This window comes from Pteropus alecto, unplaced genomic scaffold (assembly GCF_000325575.1).
Source record: "Pteropus alecto unplaced genomic scaffold, ASM32557v1 scaffold87, whole genome shotgun sequence".
NCBI classification, from domain to species: Eukaryota; Metazoa; Chordata; class Mammalia; order Chiroptera; family Pteropodidae; genus Pteropus; species Pteropus alecto.
This window is the reverse complement of record NW_006443225.1, coordinates 17,179,973-17,197,508: the sequence shown is the minus strand read 5'-3', so window position 1 is coordinate 17,197,508 and position 17,536 is coordinate 17,179,973. Positions and strand designations below refer to the sequence as shown.

At 45.1% G+C, this 17,536-nt stretch overlaps 1 protein-coding gene across 3 annotated transcripts; it reads left to right on the top strand.

The window, feature by feature from the left end:
* Positions 1-165: 165 nt before the first annotated feature.
* Positions 166-17,308, top strand: PEX2 (peroxisomal biogenesis factor 2). 3 transcript variants are annotated; one of them, XM_006924043.3, is made up of 3 exons: positions 166-423; positions 12,437-12,558; positions 14,256-17,308. In XM_006924043.3, exon 3 carries the CDS (start codon positions 14,273-14,275, stop codon positions 15,185-15,187), a length of 915 nt encoding a protein of 304 aa, XP_006924105.1. In that variant the 5' UTR covers positions 166-423; positions 12,437-12,558; positions 14,256-14,272; the 3' UTR covers positions 15,188-17,308. The 3 variants fall into 3 exon arrangements, with proteins under 3 accessions (XP_006924105.1, XP_015454183.1, XP_024896942.1); XM_015598697.2 differs by lacking the exon at positions 166-423 and adding an exon at positions 430-747; XM_025041174.1 differs by lacking the exon at positions 166-423 and adding an exon at positions 759-951.
* The last annotated feature ends 228 nt before the right edge of the window (positions 17,309-17,536 follow it).

Below are 17,536 nucleotides of genomic sequence, written 5' to 3'. Positions count from 1 at the left end.
CCCTCTGAACGCGCGGTCCCCGACCCGGGGCTGACGGGGTCGCGACTCTCCTGCCAATCAGACGCGGCCTTCCTCCGAGCGGCCAGCGGGCCAATCAGCGCGCGCGCTGTCTTCGTCGGCCCTTCGGATTATCGGTCTCTCGGCTCCTCGGCCCTTCGGCTCCTCGGCCCTTCGGCCCTTCAGCTCGTCCGCTTTCGCTGTTCCTGGGCCTTCCCGGCCTTCCGCCTCGCGCGAAAGCGCAGTTCTCGTTGGTTTAGGTTGTTTTTTTTTTTTCCCCCCTGACACTTCCGGGTCCTGCGTCGCTCCGGAAGCCCGCGGTTCCGGAAGCTCGGGCAGCCCGGGTTCTGCTAGGAAAGGCCGCGCTTCCCAGAGAATGTTTCAGAGAAAGTTACGTGGAGCGGGGGCGCTTCGCGGGCTCCTAAGGTCAGTGTCCGCCCAGGGAGCCGCGGTGCGAAGCCGAGGGCTTGCTGACAGCTGGGAGGGCGTGGACTGCGTCACGACCGTGTAACTGTCGCCCTTTGCTGGAGCGTCCCTGGGGACGGGCTTCCTGTCTTCCTGGAAAAGGCAGATCCAAGTGTGATTTGGGGAGAGGCAATGAAGCAAACCTGAACTCCCAAAAATAGTCTCAGGATCGCACCATTAGAAAGAAAATTTTTTTAAGAAACAGCCGGACTTGAGCTCTTGGCATTTCACGAAGTGACTTTCTAGAGACAAAACTTCTAAATCTTTTCCTCGCACTTGGCGATGGTGAGATTTACCTTTTATGAACAACTTAATTATGAAGGGTCCAAACTTAATAGCAGATGGCTCCTGTAAAGTATTATATTTGTTACAAAAAAGAAAAATCGTGCTGAAGTTCTCAACGCTTTTGAAAGCCTATGAACTTGAAAGTCGTTTTAATTTTCTTGTGAAAGAAGTCCTACCGAGAATTTCCTTATAACATTGCTCGCAGTGAGTGTGTCATATGTAACGTGGATTTCTGATGAATACGAGAATGTTTGAGAATCATGAGCCTTTTTCTTCTGAGGCCTTAAGTTAAAAGTTATTGTTTGTTTACATTATTTTTTGAGGCTCCGTTTTCCAAAAATACATTTTGCGAATGAAAGGGCTTTTCGCAGAATGAGAACAAGTTGTTGAACGTTCGTTCACATCTAACGCGTTAGTATTCCACGATGCCCCTTGAAAATGTTTAATCTTAACGATTTCAAGCAATTACAGAGATTCGGAGGCTCTGTCCACACCACAGCTTGTAGTCTAAACACCTTCCCCTAACACGTTAACCTTCAGTTAAACCTGAGCGTAACAAACTTTCTATGCTCTCCGATCTTATTCATATTATCAATTACTTGTATCCAAAGAGTTTGGAGTTGAATGATCTTGACTTAGACGAGATTTGAAAGAAGAGAGAGTAGAATTACTTACAAAGTCGAAGAGAATCCCACATTCTTTTTTCTTAAAAGCAGGGGTGAAAATAGAAGTAACAGGACTTAGTAGAGAGGATGCTACACTAAGTCAAGAAAATTGAGTTATAGACCTACCTGGTTTTCCTTTGACCAGCAACACGTCTTGGTCTTATTTTCTTCATTTTTAGAAATTAAGGGTAGCACCCAACCTGTGGTTTTAAAACTGTGCTTTAGAAGAACTGTAGAAACGTCCTAGACCTATGCTCGGGAGAGACAAAGTAAGCACCCCCTCAGCAGTATTTTTTATAAGAGCAGCTATTTCAGGCGTTCTGCCTGAAAAACAGGGTTCCAGTTAGGAAAATTAAATTCACATCTTAGACTCGACGACCTGTGTTTCCTTTTAACGTTAAAGTTGTTTCTTAGGATAATGATTCATTTTTATTCGATGTGCATTTATTAGTTTTTCTAATAATAAAAGATATATATATTCACAGCTAATTCATTACTAAAAGCCAAGAACACATCTATATTCAATCTCATTTGTTAAATAGATGCAGATTTCAAATTTAATTCTTTCATTATGAGCAGAATCATAATTCTTTATTTTTCTTTCTTTTTTTTTCCCCACTACCCTTTTATTTTAGCCATAACTTTTTACTTATTTTTGAAGCTCATAGTAGTTGTTGCAGTAGGGATGGCAGGTCCTTTCCATTTGACACATTTGGCCGCTGACCCTTGAAGATGCTGGCAGTCTCGCCCAGTGTCGCATTGCTAGTAAAGTTCTGAGCCCCAGTCCCATGCGTCCCTCACAGCGTCAAATAATTTTAAAGTCTCTCTCTCTCTCTTGCACTCCACTGTGCTCAGGGAACATTTATGCCACGTGGACAACCCCTGTTCCTGGAGAAAAGTTCTGTTCTGAGTCACTTGCTCCTCTTTTTTTCCTCCCTCAATTGGGTCGGGCAACCTCGAAGCAAATCAGATGTCCCCTTTACCTCCTTTCCTGTGAGATGACAGCAGTCTCAACATCCCGTGTTCCTCTCCAGTTCCTTGAGCATGTGGCAGCAACCTCGGGAGGAAGGCCCTAACGTCTTCCTCTTGTCCTAGTCTGTAAGCCCCGTGCCGCAAATGCCACGCGAGGCCCGGAGGGAGGAGGAGGGTGGGAGGCACCTCAGCCCTGCCCGTCGTGGGCTGTCACTCAGCTTCTTCCCAGCCTTGCCCGCCTGCACAACCAAAATGCCCTTTTCTATATTGCTTTTGATTCTATTTAATATATTTTTAGCAGAGCACCCCCTTCTTACCTGCCCATCACCAAGGTGAGATAAAATGTCTACCATGATGTCTTTTCTTTCTTTTTACTGTTAAAACGTAAAACCCGAAATGTTTTCCCATGCATAACCGTTCCCTTTCCAGGGCTAGGTCGACGACTTGGCCTGGCCTCTCCCCTGCGTATAGCACGTGTCCATGAGAGTTAAACGAATACTCACGCCTCATTTTTTTACCCATTTCTTTGTGCCGATTTGACAGTCTTCTTTGAATGGTTCTCCAACGACATACGTACAGGCAGGGAGAAGGGACATACAGGACATGCCTCCCAGGCAACGCGGGCGACTTGACCACATTCCTTTCATTTCTTTCCCCCTCTACGGTCCTGAGAGGGACTGGCAGTCTGGTCTTGAGGGAAAACATTGTGCTTTGAGCTCTGCGGCATTGAATTTGAGCCAAGCTTACCACGTAGCCACTACTAACTTTCCTTGGCACGTCCCACAGCTTCTCTAGTGCTTACCAGATATTTGCTTATTTCCAGCTTGACCTTAAACAGGTGAGTTCATCTTCTCAAGCCTTAACTTCTGTCTTCTTGAAATGGACCCGATGATAATTACTATGCTATGAGAATTAAGTGGGATAAAGACTGTAAAGAAAACACACCGTGCCTCACACGTAATACGTATCGTATGGTACGTCCTCCTCTTCTATTGCTAACACCTCCGTCCCTTTGTGGATATTTCCACGTTCCCTGAGTGCCATTAAATGTGCAGTTAAATGCGCATGCCTGCAGTTTCCAAATCATTTAGAATTCTCTTCTGAGGCAATTAGATCCTAAAGCCTTTCTAGAAATTCAGAGAGTATGGAAGATCTAGTTGCTTCCTGTGTCATGTGGCTCGTTTGTTCTTCCTTGAATTGGAATTTTTGCTGCAGTTCACGCCTCTCTTCTTCATCTCTTAGTATTTCGCCCCTTAAAACAGCCCCATCTGCGTGTCCTGTGGTACCATCTTGCAGTGTTCACGTTTGCCTTTGTACCACCGTGTCAGTTTAAGGCACTGGGTCGGGGCATAGCTCTGCCACTTCTAGCTCTGTGGTTTTACACTAGTCAGCTTCTCTCTCTGTGCCTCAGTTTCCTTGTTTTAAAACAAATAATAGAAGAACCTCTTTCATCATATGTAAGGATTAAACCATTTAGTATTAACTCATTAACACTCGGTAACTGGTAAGTTTGTGGTATACGCTGACCACAGCGGTGAAGTGACAAGCTGGTGGGGATTGTCTTCCATGATGAAATCCTTACACCTTTTTTTCCCATGAGGATTGTGTCGGTGTGACACGTTATGTTCTCATTTCTCTACTTTCTTTAGCCTTTTCCAAACTCAGGTTCATCATTACTGTTTCTGCCATTGGAAATGGCTGTTTTATTTTTCCTCTTCCCAAGTTTCCTAAAACAATTTTTATAAAGATTCTAGAGAGATAGGCTTTTTTACAGTTGCTTTTTTTTTTTTTTTTAACTACTGAGAAGACTTGTAAAATGACTTGTCCAGGATCGCACAGCCTGTTGAACATGGGCTAGAATGTAGAACTGGTCAGAACCAGTTTAACGCTCTTTCCCCCCAAATCCCTTCAAACATCTGTTCTTTATTTTCACAATGTTTTCTCTGATAAAGACTCAGAGTATCAGCTTTCCGAAAGAAAAGATCATGAGTGCCATGCTTTCCTCTTCAAAATGTATTTGTGAAGGTAGGCCAAGGTATTAGAGATTCTGTTTTAAGGTTTAAAAAAGTATTTTGTGTTAGTTTTAGATACTCGGATAAATATACTGTAAATGAGTTATGTAAGGTGCTCAGTTGTGTTAAGACTGATCATCTTCTTGAAGATTGTAGTATTTGAGTTGAGTTCCCTCTTTTCTTCAAATAAAGAAAAAACACATCCCCTCTGCTAGGCCAAGTTACTTATTATTGTTCATCTTTTTGAGAAATTTATGATATTTTGAAGTTTATCCTTCAGATGTATTTTAGTGGGTATTTGTTGTATACCCACTACCACCCCCAAAAGAAAAATCTTCTTTGGATTTTGATGAGGATTGCATATAAGACTAATTCAGAGGTCTAATGCCCATAATTTTAAAAATTCCATGTCTTGTCTATAGCCAGATGAGCGCAATTGAAATATCTAACATCAGATATCTATAAACTACTGCAACTTTATTTATATTCGTTGAAAGAGCAGCAAAACAGTAGTGACAAGTCACTTAGCAAGCCTGTGGCAGACGGATTTGAGCTTCCTGTCGTTGATTTCTAGGCCCGTTCACAGTGCCAGAGATCGCTGAGTTCTAATGGGTCCAGCCATAGCTTTTTTTCTTTCGCTCATGTTTGAGATGTGTTCTGGGAACCGGTGTCCTGTTAAATCCCTCTTTGATGCATGTCCCATTTATTAGTATTGATTTCAATACAATGGACAGTAAATCTATCTGACTACACAAAGGAAATAGTAGGGTACAGGTTCAAAGCTTAAGATCCCAGGTTTAAGAACTTTACTCACATAACCGCATGACGTAAAATGTTAGTTTAAATTTTTTTTAAACCTAAAGAAGAAAGAATATGTGGTCTTGTCCATTTCAATTACTAGAACCCTTCAGATAGTGAGGCAGCAAATTATCATAGTGAACATTAGTTGATTATTGTGGATCTGTAGCCTGGCGGGGGTGCGTAGATGGGTTGGTGGCCTTAGATTACTTGGGATTTTTTTTTACAAGGTTTACAGGGCTGTAAATTTAAAAGTAGGACTTTTGCGGGCAGCACGCATTGACACATATGCCTGATGGTAATACATCTAGTACCGAGAGTCCCGGAACAGGTCAATACTAACGTGTGTATCGACAGCAGCTGTGTAGGAGATGTTACTTGGTATTATAGCTAAAAATCCATGTTATCCCTTTAATCATAATTACATTAATATCGGCAGGCCCTTGACAATACCTACATTATTATTGATAGATTTCTGTCAATAACAGGTTTTTAAATAAAATATATTCATTCATAATTTGTGCTATACTCAATAAAAGCCCCGAAATACATCCTGAAAAAGTCTTCTGTCTTTAGTGAGGTAGAGTCATTAGTTTTGGTTTCAGAATGTGATATAGATGACAGAGTATTATTTTGGGGAATGAAAAGCATAAAAGGAAAGCACGAGTTATTTAAGGGATAAGGTTATTATATATCGCTGCTCTTAGAAAACGAATTTCTGTGGTTTTTTTTCTTTTCTGTGAAAGAAAAGCAGTGTGACATGTGTAGTGATAAAATGTCAGCGGGAGACCTTCTTAATAGTTTTTAGTGCTAGATCATTTTGTCTTAAACATATTTATGTGACAAGTTAATCACACTAACCCTAGTAGTTGCTATACTTTTTATCTGGTCTCAATTTTGCCTAAAGCATCGTTTTCACATATTCCATCCTTCACTAATCAGTAATATTACCTAGTGTCAATTATACTTTTAATTAATTATTTTTTTATAAATCTCTTTGCTTGATATAAATGTTTTTCCTGTGTTAGCCTTTTAGAATCTTAACTTAGTATAGTTGAGGAAGCGGGGAGGGAGAAGGTGGTAGGCTTGTGTATTAAAAGAATGAGGTTTCCTGGCAGCATAGGAAAAAGCGTTACCTGTTTTTGGCATCCTGGAAAAACCAAACTGAATTAAATCCACTGGTGTTTGTTTCTGCTCAGAACAATCGCAACTTTTCTAATAAAGATTGACTTGTATTAAGTATTCAAGTTTGAGCCAACTTTCGTGGAACTAGATACTAACCCACAGGAACCGATACTTTGGGGATTGTTAAAGCTTAAGGCAAATTCTTGAAAGTCACGCAGAGCTAGACTGGCCGGTGCTTGGGCGTGGAGGGTGACCAGGATGCCAGATCAGTAGACTGCTGGTTTACAAAAGACTTGAGTTGGGGTGTTTTCATTCGGAACCAATGACACCGTCATCTGCTTTTTGATGTTCGTAGTTCTTAGTGATCCGTTACTTGGACTTTTTCAGAAGGTTATTCGCACCTAAGCTCAGTCCCGTGAATTGATGCAGAGGTCCGGTGATCGGTCTCCCTGAACTGCAGGCTTCCTTTGCTTCCAGCGTCAGATTCACTGTCTAAAATTGATCCCCTGTTACGTCTCCTGTCCTCAGTGATGACTCATGCCTACAGAATCAGTGCCATTAAAAAGGGGTCTCTTTACGGTGGCCGACTCTTGGGCTAGTCTCTCCTGCCAAGCCAGGCAGCTCTGGCCACTGCGGATGGCTCGTTTCTTCACGTCCACATGCCAAGCGCAGGCACATCAATGGGGATTAAACAACCAGACACACAGCTCGCGAGGACCCGTCCCCTTGTGTCGCAGGTAGGCCTGGCTGCCCGTGGCTCGCACGCTCCTGGGGCTGGCACATCCCCTCCGCTGGCCATAACACCGGTTGTCCTTCCCCTGGGGAGTCGGTGATCCTTCACAGTGCTTTCACATTTCAACATCCATTCTTTGCTCAGAGATCAATGGCTAGTCCTGATTACAGTGGCATCTTATTTCTTTAAAAATGCTTGAATAAAAGTAAGTTAACTGTGTTAAGTATTTGGATCGAGCGCCTGGTACCTAGGAGAATGCCTGGCATGTGGTAGGTGCTCAGTAAATTTTGGTTCAGTCGAGTAGCCGTTTGTCAGAGAATTAGAATTCACTAAAATACAAACTGGTTACCTTATATCTAGAGGAACTTGATGTGATTTAAAGGCATTTATGGCATTTTCCTGTGATCCACACCTTACGGGCAAATGCTATACACCAATGGAGGGAAGAGGTTCCATAATCGGATTAGCTGATTTCACAGTTATTTTGATTTCATCAGTTTCTTCTACTCTCCTGGGCGCTGCCCTTCTCTAAGGCCAGTATTCTAGAATAACTACCTAGAGTACCAGAAAGCGGGGCGGGGAGGAGGAGGAACCGGACGTCAGGAGTTGGTGATGAAGCCCTAGCAGTCAGGTGCTCGTCTGGGACTGTCCCCACGGCACCCTGTTCAGAGTCAGCTGTTGTCGGTGCGCATCCTGAGATTTCTTTGCTCCCAGGCGGCAAGCACAGCCATGTCGATGGAGTTTAATAACCATGGGAACCGGCCCTCGTGGGACCCAACCCCTTCGCTCAGGGCCCGGCTCCGCAGATGCGAGCTGAGTGCACCGAGTCCCGAGCCGGCCTGCGCCCCTTCCCGCCGGCGCCCGGTCGCTGTCCGACTGCCGCGGTTACACTTCCATGGTGGGGCCGGTACCTCCCGGAGAAAAGCGTGCTTTGCCACAGCTTGGTCCGAGCGTTAGCGTGAGTCATAACGAAGACTTCAGTCTTTTGAAAGCAGATTTGCCAAAATCAACCCGAAGTCTTTATCTGCGTACGCCCGTCTCCAGCCGCAGCAGAAATGATATCATGATGATACACGTTCCAGTTTCCAACCCGTTTCCTGACATTACCTGGTTTACTCTCAGCAGCTTTGTGAAGGAGCTGTTTTTTCCAGCTTTTGAAGAGTCTGAGGCTAATGACTTTCTCTCAGGTCACACAGCAAGTAAATGTCAGGGCTAGAACCCGAGCCCGGGCCTGCTTGGTTTTAGATCCACTTTTTCCACTCTCAGCGCGGTCGCCTGAGTAGGCACGTAGAGCCCAGGAGGCCAGGCCTTCTCCAACGAACCGCCGCGTGTGATGGACAGTGTCTGCTGTTTGCCTCTAAGAAGTCTAAAAAAAAAAACGACTAAAATGTTGGAAAGTAAAACCTAAAACAAAAAGTAGGGAACCAGATTATTCATCTGGAAGAGGACGGGCGAAAAGTGGCGTAGTAACAGTCAAGGTCCCACGTGGGGGGATCGGGCCCAGCTGTTCTTAATCGACACCGAGGCAGGGCCCAGGCAGAGGAGGGAAGAAGACAGGTCGAGCTGTGACAGGGGTGAGAAGGAATTCTCTGAGAGCAGGGATTGGTGAGTGTTGGGCTGGGCGGAGAGTGTGTTAAGCCTTCTCTTCTGGCAGCTGTCAAGAATTCCTGTCTTTACTCAGTGTTCTTAAGTATGATTTCTCCAGAAACGGGGGATTTGAAATACACGGTTTCTCCAAGAAACCACTCCCTCTGAGGAGTTTTTCACCAAATGTGAGTGAGGTTCATGTAGATGCTCTCAGTGTTCAGTTATGCGCCCGTCATTGTAGTAAATTCTGTAAGACGATAAGATAATCATCAGCCACAATCTGAAACTGACTGCGACTCTACTAGTTAAAGACACGTAAATTGGCGCAACTGGCCCTCCAACGCAAGCCATATACCCCGGCTGAGACTCAACCAAAAAATGATAGCCATCCATCCAGCTCAGCATGGGGGTGTGAAGAGAGAGGGAACTGTCATGTTGGACTTAATATCCGTGTCCAGTGCGGTCGGGGCTTTCAAGAGCTTTGACCGATCGTCCCTCATCTTGCTGACCACAGAATATTAATACTGGGCAAGAAGCAGATGTGTGGACACTATTCCAGTAGAAGGCTTACAAATACCATATTCTCGCATGCCATGAATAACTGGAGTGTTGCGTGACAAAAACTAAACTAGGTATCAAAGTCACTTTGTAGGTGGCAGGTGCTTTGAGAAGTAAGTATAAGATGAGACTCTTCCCTTAACTAGTTCATGGTCAAGTTAGGAAAAGATGTACCAACGTGACTGAAATCACAGTACAGATGGTTGAGGGCTCAAGCGGGTGGCACAGACACTTTCCGTCAGAGTTAAAAATGGTGATGGTGGGAGCTGGGGATGGTTCTGAAGGTTCGGTGCAGGATGCTGACAGTTGGAATGGGAAGGGCAGATACATAGTCGAGCGTGGTGGGGGTCGGTGGTGGGGGAGATAAGTGTTTTAGGGGTGTGAGAGAAGACAGGCAGGACCGAAGGGTGCTCTGGAATTTAAGGCTCTCTGGGGAATGACAGGTGAGATGGTCGCAGAGGTGGAGACAGTTGGCCTACGATTGTACCTGAGAAGTTTGTGCTTTATCCCAGGGGTAATCATGAGGTGAGAAAGAGCTGATTTAGGATGTCAGGGGAAATAATTTTGTAGATTTGGGTTCACTTACGAGATTTTTAAAATAATGTTTTAGGTTTTTTTCTCTTAATTATATAAATGTTATAGGTTAATTAGAGAAAATTTGTGAACTGTAGAAAAGTGGGGAAATCTTACTCATTGATAATGTTTTTGCACGAACTTTGAAATGTTTGCCCTACGGGACAGTTTTGGAATTCTGGGAATTGGCTCTGAGACCCCGTGGCGCCATCTCCCTCTGGCATTGCTCCAGTTGCCCATTTACCGCCTTTCTCCCTTGCAGCCCTTGGCCGGGGTCCTTACGTGAGAACCAGGACAAGTTTTTATCTGTGTCGCAAGCACCTCTCAGGGCTGAGATGTACTGATGCGCACAGAGTTCGTGGATTCCGTGAATGGTCCCTGGTCTCACAAGGACCACTTAGCAGAAGGAAGGGGGAGGCCTGAGTCCACGCGAGGCTCGAATAGCCTCTCGATGCAGGGACGAGAACTAACCAGACATGAGGAGGAGGGCTGTCATGCAGCTTTGAGCTGGTTGGGTGATAGGCCAAAAACTTACCAATTTTGCTTTGAAATGAACTAGCCCAGTCATTCTCAGCATGACCAGAGAACTTCTTAGAACTGCAGCTTCTTGGCCCCTGTTCCGGGCCTACTGAATCAGACACTCTGGAACTGAGACACCACAACCTAACAAGTCCTCCGAGTGACCGTGATAAACGCTCAGATTTGAAAACCATTCAACTGGAAGGACAGGGACCACGGGACTGCGGTGTTGAGGACCACAGCACAGGAGGGTGGAGAGCCCAGGTGTGCAGTGTCAGTGAACATGGCCATGAGGCGCCGCGGTAGCTGAAATAGGAAACACGAAAATCCGAGAGGAAAACTACGAATGCGAGATTATGTCATTGGAAAGAAAATTAAACGCATTGTAAGTGGGCAAGATCCATTGATCTTGTTCCGATCACTGCCTTCCTGAGCTTAACATTTAACTTGATTTGAGATAGATTAGTCCCATGAGATGCTCAACATCCCCTCCAGATTTTCTGTCCCATATCCACATAACTGCCCGCCGAACTGTCCACTTAGCTGGCTCCTATCTCGAATCTCCAAAACTACGTGTATATATTATCTTTCCCTTCAAACCCACATCTCAGCATTTCCTGTTTCAGAGAACTGGATTGTCATCCACTCAATGACTGATGCCAGTTATTCTTGGCTTAAATCTCACGAAATCAGGTCCGTTCTACCACATCATGGCATCCAGAGGCCCCTATTTCTCTCCGTCTCTGCTGATGCCTTTCCAACATAGACCGTCAGTTTCTCACTAGATCATTTAACACTCCTTTAACAATCACCTTACTTGGTCTCCATGTCACCGATCTCGAAGCCTCAAATCCACTCCGTCAGTTCTTAGCATGGCCAGAGCAAGCTGCGTAAAATGAAAATTTGATTAATTCTTTGCTTACAACTACTCAGCGGCTCCCTGTTGCATCTCGGTGAAGGGCAGCCTTCTTCACGTGGCGCTCAGGGCCTAAGGGGTCGGTCGGTCTCCTGCTTTCTTTTCCAGCCTTATCTTTTGTCCTTGCACCTGCTCTTGCCTCTGCCCGGAATAGCATTCTGCCCTTTCTTCACCAGCCTGATGACACTGCCGACCCCATGGGTGGCTGCTGAGGCTGCCTCTCCGTGACGCTGTCCCTGACCTAAGCTCTGGCTGAGAGCACTGTGCATGAATTTCCCCTTGCGTATCGCTGGTCACACCGCCCCGTAATTGCCCGTTTGTTATTTTATATAGCACATTCTCACCCCAACCGTCACCCCACTACAATATTGTCCCAAATGGGTTGAGACTGTGTGGTCTACCTTTCTATATCACTGGCTCTGGCACATTAACTGGTCAGTAGCAGATGCCCAACAAACCGATGTTGAAATAAGTAATAATCCACAGTCTGGTCATTTGGAATAGTTTTAATGCATGGGAATTTCTATTTTGTATCCTTCGCCCACCCGAGACACTTTTCTCTTCACTGACCCATTCACTTAGTGTTTGTAGGATGCATTCTGTGTGCCAGGCGCTGTGCTGGTTGCTAAGATTCAACTGTGACGAGTCTCAATGTTTGCTATAGGGCTTATCCTCTAGCGAAGGAAATAGACAATTAAAAAGTAGTTTGTGTACCATACATAATACATCGAAATAATTTACTACAGTATGTGAAGGCGTAGAAGGAGGAAGAACAGAGTACTAAGAGATCAGCCAGAAGAGGCTGCTAACCTACATTTAGAGAGTCAGGAGGAAGCGATGCCTCAATCAGTACTTACACACCTAGCATGCGTCTTTCAGTTAAAGAATGGGAACATACTTTTCCAGGCGAAGGGAGCGGGCAGTAAAATGCCACTACTATACCAGAGAAGGGCACTTATGCCTAGAGGTCAGAGCATCAGGCAGGAAAGCGATCTGTGGGGAGGTCTGGAGAGGCCTGTGTTTTCGGAAGGCTGCATCGTGGGGAGGGCGCAAAGGTAGGATGGGATCTGGGGAGACAGGGAGCGAGGGGTTCAGGGAGAGGCTTGCGGGGCGTGGGGGTGTGAATGGCTTAGAGAAATATTTTCAACCAAGCACGGACCCTGGGGATTAATTAGCTTTGTGGAGAGAGGAAGGAGAACTCTGTCCTGACGCCCTTCTTTCTCCCCTGCAGCTCCTGGCTGGTGTGAGGCGAGGGACCTGGAGCCAGAACCACCTGCTGTGGGCCGTGATGTCTTGAGGGAGCTGCAGGCAGGGGAGGAAGGGGACACCGGCCCAGAAGGCGCCGCACGCACGGTGAGAAGCACTGAGGGCACTCAGCCTGCTATTCAGTAGTCATTCTTGTTTCCTGTACTCAAACTTGTTATCCATGTAGTCTTCTGCCACTGAGTCATCTAGGCGCCATGGGTGATTTTAAATCTCCCCTCTTGAAAAGCTCTGATTGTCATAGATATTCCAGTTTCAAGAAGGACAGCTTTATTTTAGGATACACTTTCCGGTCCTTTTGCCTTCTAACGGATTGCATTTAACATCTTTTTAGTATAAATCATAAAGTAATAGAATTTGAAAGGACTCGAAGGTCATGTTCTCTCCAGTCCTCACTTTAGAAGCGAAGGAACCGCGGCAGAGGTCAGGTGAGATGGCTCGTGTGAGACCGCAGAGCCGGCGGTGGCCGTGAGCGCCAGCGGGCCCCTGCCGCTGCGGCTAGCTTTTCTTTCTGTCATGCCTCGGGCCTTTCGAAGGCCTGGAGGTCACGATCAAGTTCAGGTTCAAAGGCCTAGCGGTCACAATGGAGTTCAGGTTCAAAGGCCTGGAGGTCACGATCAAGTTCAGGTTCGAAGGCCTGGAGGTCACGATCAAGTTCAGGTTCGGAGGCCTGGAGGTCATGATCAAGTTCAGGTTCGAAGGCCTAGAGGTCACGATCGAGTTCCAGTTCGAAGGCCTGGAGGTCACGATCAAGTTCAGGTTGGAAGGCCTGGAGGTCACAATCGAGTTCCGCACATTGAGGGCCCATTTTAGAAACAATGTAAATGGACCTCAGCGTAGTTCCCATCTTCCAGCTCATTAATAAACAGTGAAACGTCTAACTGGTCTGTACCCTCCATGACAGCAGAGGCCACTGCGTGTTCTCGTCACACCGGCTCGCCCATATAGGCATTTCATAAATGTGTTTTGAATCAGCCAGTCATACCTAGCTAACAACCAACTTTTTCCATTTTATTTCAAAAGATTTTTGTCCCTGTAGCACCAGTTTTTTTCCTTAGTGTATTTGTGAAATGATCTTAGGATACGTTTTTACGTCATGGTTTTCTTGGAAAGTGTATGAGGTATACCTTTTTATTAATAAAGACATTTCTGCGTTCATGGTGCCTCGTGCTAGTATTTCTGCAGTCGCTGATAGAATAATAAACACTTGTCATTCATTATGTGTTTCTCCTACCGTCCTTTATAAATACAGAGGAGAGTCAGAGACTAGGTGAAAAATATAACTTTGGGGTCGGTAGAAGTACCAGAAATGAAACCGAGGTCTTTACGTCCCGCCTGTTGCTTGTGCCATGAGGTTTATTGTATGTATTAAGCTCATGCATTTTTCTCCATTGTTCACGTGGCTCTTCAGCCTCCGAATTGTCAGCTTCGGAGTTTCATTGTCTCCCTGCTACAGCATCTGTCCGAGGAGGATTACGAGGCGGTGCATCTGTGGCTGTAGGATGCAACTTGCTAAAACCTGTTACTCCTTTGATGAGGAGGGCCAAGAAGAAAGAAAGGGAGGGAGGGAGGCGGGGAGGAAGGAAGGAGGGAGGAGAGAGGGAGAGAAGAGAAGAGAAAGAAGTTCCCAGTAAGAAGTGACCGTTTACTGTGCCGTGTCGACACTTCTGAAAGGCCCCTCTTCTGGGTGTGCCGTGTCACTGTGCGTCACCATTTTCCAGGGGTAGGTTGAGGAGGTGGCACAAGATCGCCGCTGTCTGACGTTTGCTGATTGTTCTTTCTCCTAGAGACCTTGGGAGAAGGCATGGCTTCCAGAGAGGAGAGTAAGAGCGCGCACAGGGTGCTGAGAATAAGTCAGCTGGATGCACTTGAACTCAACAAGGCCCTGGAGCAGCTGGTTTGGGCCCAGTTCACTCAGTGCTTCCACGGATTTAAGCCCGGGCTGTTCGCGCGCTTCGAACCAGAGGTGAAAGCGTTATTGTGGCTTTTCTTGTGGAGATTCACCATTTACTCTAAAAATGCCACTGTGGGCCAGTCCGTTTTGAATATTCGGTACAAAAACGATTTCTCCTCGAACCCGAGGTATCAGCCACCGAGCGCGAATCAGAAGGTCTGGTACGCCGTCTGCACCATCGGGGGGAGGTGGCTGGAGGAGCGATGCTATGACTTACTTCGGAACCGTCACTTAGCGTCGTTCGGAAAAGCCAAACAGTGTGTGAATTTTATGGTTGGACTTTTGAAATTAGGTGGGTTGATGAATTTCTTGATTTTCCTTCAAAGGGGCAAGTTTGCAACTTTGACAGAGCGTCTCCTAGGCATCCGTTCAGTATTCTGCAAGCCCCAGAGGGCGCGTGAAGTTGGCTTTGAGTATATGAACAGGGAACTTCTCTGGCATGGTTTTGCCGAGTTTCTCATTTTCCTCTTACCACTCATCAATATCCAGAAGTTGAAAGCCAGGTTATCTTCGTGGTGTAGCCCTCTTCGTGGTGCCCCTAACAGCGACAGCACAGTAGCCGCCAGAGGCAAGCAGTGCTCCCTGTGTGGGGAGTGGCCCACCATGCCCCACACCATAGGGTGTGAGCACGTCTTCTGCTATTACTGCGTGAAGAGCAGCTTCTTATTCGACATGTCCTTTACGTGTCCTGCGTGTGGCACAGAGGCACACGGCGTGCAGGCGCTGAAATCGGGGATCGAGATGTCCGAAGTGAATGCTGTTTAGAAAGTAAAATTGTTTCTTCTGAGGAAAACTGCATTATGTTGAAATTCTTAATAATAGTCATCCTGAGTACACCGCTTGGGTGTCTCTGAGTGCCTGTGCTCCTCTGTCCTCTGTTCCTTGCCAGGCGTGACTAAATCCCAATCACCGGGATCCACGTGAGTCTAAATATATTCTGTATGTTTCTTAATTATTGCATTCATTATTCTTTAATTTAATTTAATTCATTATCCTTTAATGTCAAGAATAATGGACAGTTTTGTCAGATGACTACTAAGAATGTTCCCTCATTTTGCTCCTTCGTAGAAAAAGGTTAGACTAAAAGTAAACGATTTTGGAGACTCTGGGATGAGTGTGCATTTATTTTTGGAGATGGTGTTACAGCATCATAGTCTCACAGTGATAAGATCTGTCATTTTAAACCTTACGATCCGGTGGCCTGGTTGTAATTCTGAGCTTTTCTCTGGAGCCAGTTCGTGACGGGCTCTGTGGGCTCCGTTCTCAGGCAGAACGATGTCACCGGAAGCTGATGACATGTGTTCTGCCAGCCTTCTGCCCCCTGGAGTCCGAGCTTCTTGCCTAGAATTCGGCGGAGTCCAAGCGCCCCCTCCCCACGGCTAGGCGGCAGGGTCATCCTCAGAGGAGAAGCTGGGTGGCTGTCTTCACGCGTGTCACCTTTAGTGCTCTCTCCCCATTGTTTTTCTGTATAGTTTCTCTTTTTTGGTTTTCCTTGCTCATGAGAATACTTGGCAGGCGACACGCCAGCAAAGCTCTACTCGCGAGCTGGCCCCTCCAGTCCCCATTGACAGGCCGCTTCACTTGGAATAGAGTTCCGGTGAACTGTCACCAGCCAGTTAAAAGTAACAGGTAAGAGGGAGGCAGAAAACTAGGTTAAGCAGGTGTGTTTACAGTAATAAGAAATAATAAAACCGGGTATCAACTAAAAAGAACTAAAAAAGGAAAACTATAATCTGGTGACATTTAGAGTAGGGACACCAGGCTCTGAGGACTAACAGAACAGTAATTGTGGTTTAAAAAGTGATTTCAGATCATCAGTCTGTATCATTTGGTTAAGAAGGCGGGGACATTAATATATTCAAGGAAGCCTTCAAAATGAGTCGGCAATTGAGGACAAAAACTGGTTCATTTGGGACATTTGCTTTTAACAAAAAGCTATTTTTCCTAACAGCACTCGTAAGTGAAGTGTTACTGTATTACGAAAAGGTATTTTCAGCAACAGAACAATTCCAGACGTACTTTTTAGGCACATAGATCAACTGTATTGTCTGTAGAACTGGCTCTCGACGGCCCGCTGCAGAGAAACCGAATGCGTAGTGTGCATATTCACCACAGGCGAGCCGGCAAGTATTTCGCTTGTATGTCTGCTGTTTTTTTCTTCAAAGAGCACATAAATCATGAAACAACACAATATGCCTTCAGGTTTCTAGGCTGTCTCTTATTTTCTCCTAAAATTTTTGAGAAAAAGCTTATGGTTCTAAAATGTCATCTACAAAAACCAAGTGAGCACCATTTTGCACAACGGCCTTCATGGAGTCCCGCCTGGAGCTGTCATCTTGGCAATGAAAACAAGTCCAATGAGGTGGAACCAGGTCCTGCCCGAGGCAGGAAATGCAGTCCAGAACCCAGTACGTGGGTCACTTTCCTTCTCAGTAGCAGGAGGCTAACGTGTCTTCAACAGGGTCACCTCCTTCCTTTGCCGAAATCCCCAAAGGCAATAAAACATAAATCTACTTAGTTAAGCTGATTTTAAAAGCAGATGGGTGTGGAAATGTTTGTATCTATGGACCTTAAGAACTTATCTCAAGGAGATGGTAAGAATTTGGATATGGATTTACTGAAGTGTTCAATATGGCACTGTCTATAATAAAGATATGTTTCAACAATAGGGGAATAAACGAAGTAGGACAGCTATTTAATTGACTCAAGAATGTTATATAAATGCCATGGAAAATAATGTTATGCAAAAATATATGTGAATAATTTTAATGCAAAAGTGTGCAATACAATATTTAAAAGAAGTAGTATATTACATACTATATGATCTGAACTATGAGATAAACAGGCATATGTTTATATTTAATAAAATGTTTCTGGGTAATTCAACTTTGATTTTTTTCTTTATACTTTTCTATATTTCTCAAATTTTCTACAACGAGCATATCATACTTTTTAATTACACCAAAACAAGTTATTTGTCTCTTTAAAATCTTGTGGCCAATTTTGTTTCAATTCAATTCAGAGAAAACATCTGCATAGTTAGTAAACAAATCTCAGGTATATGAATTTGGGAGCTGTAAGATGCTAAAACCCAGAGAGTACCTATTTTTGCAT

Excerpts from the sequence above, each read along its gene's own strand:
- PEX2 (XM_006924043.3), top strand. The coding sequence starts at position 14,273 with ATGGCTTCCAGAGAGGAGAGTAAGAGCGCGCACAGGGTGCTGAGAATA.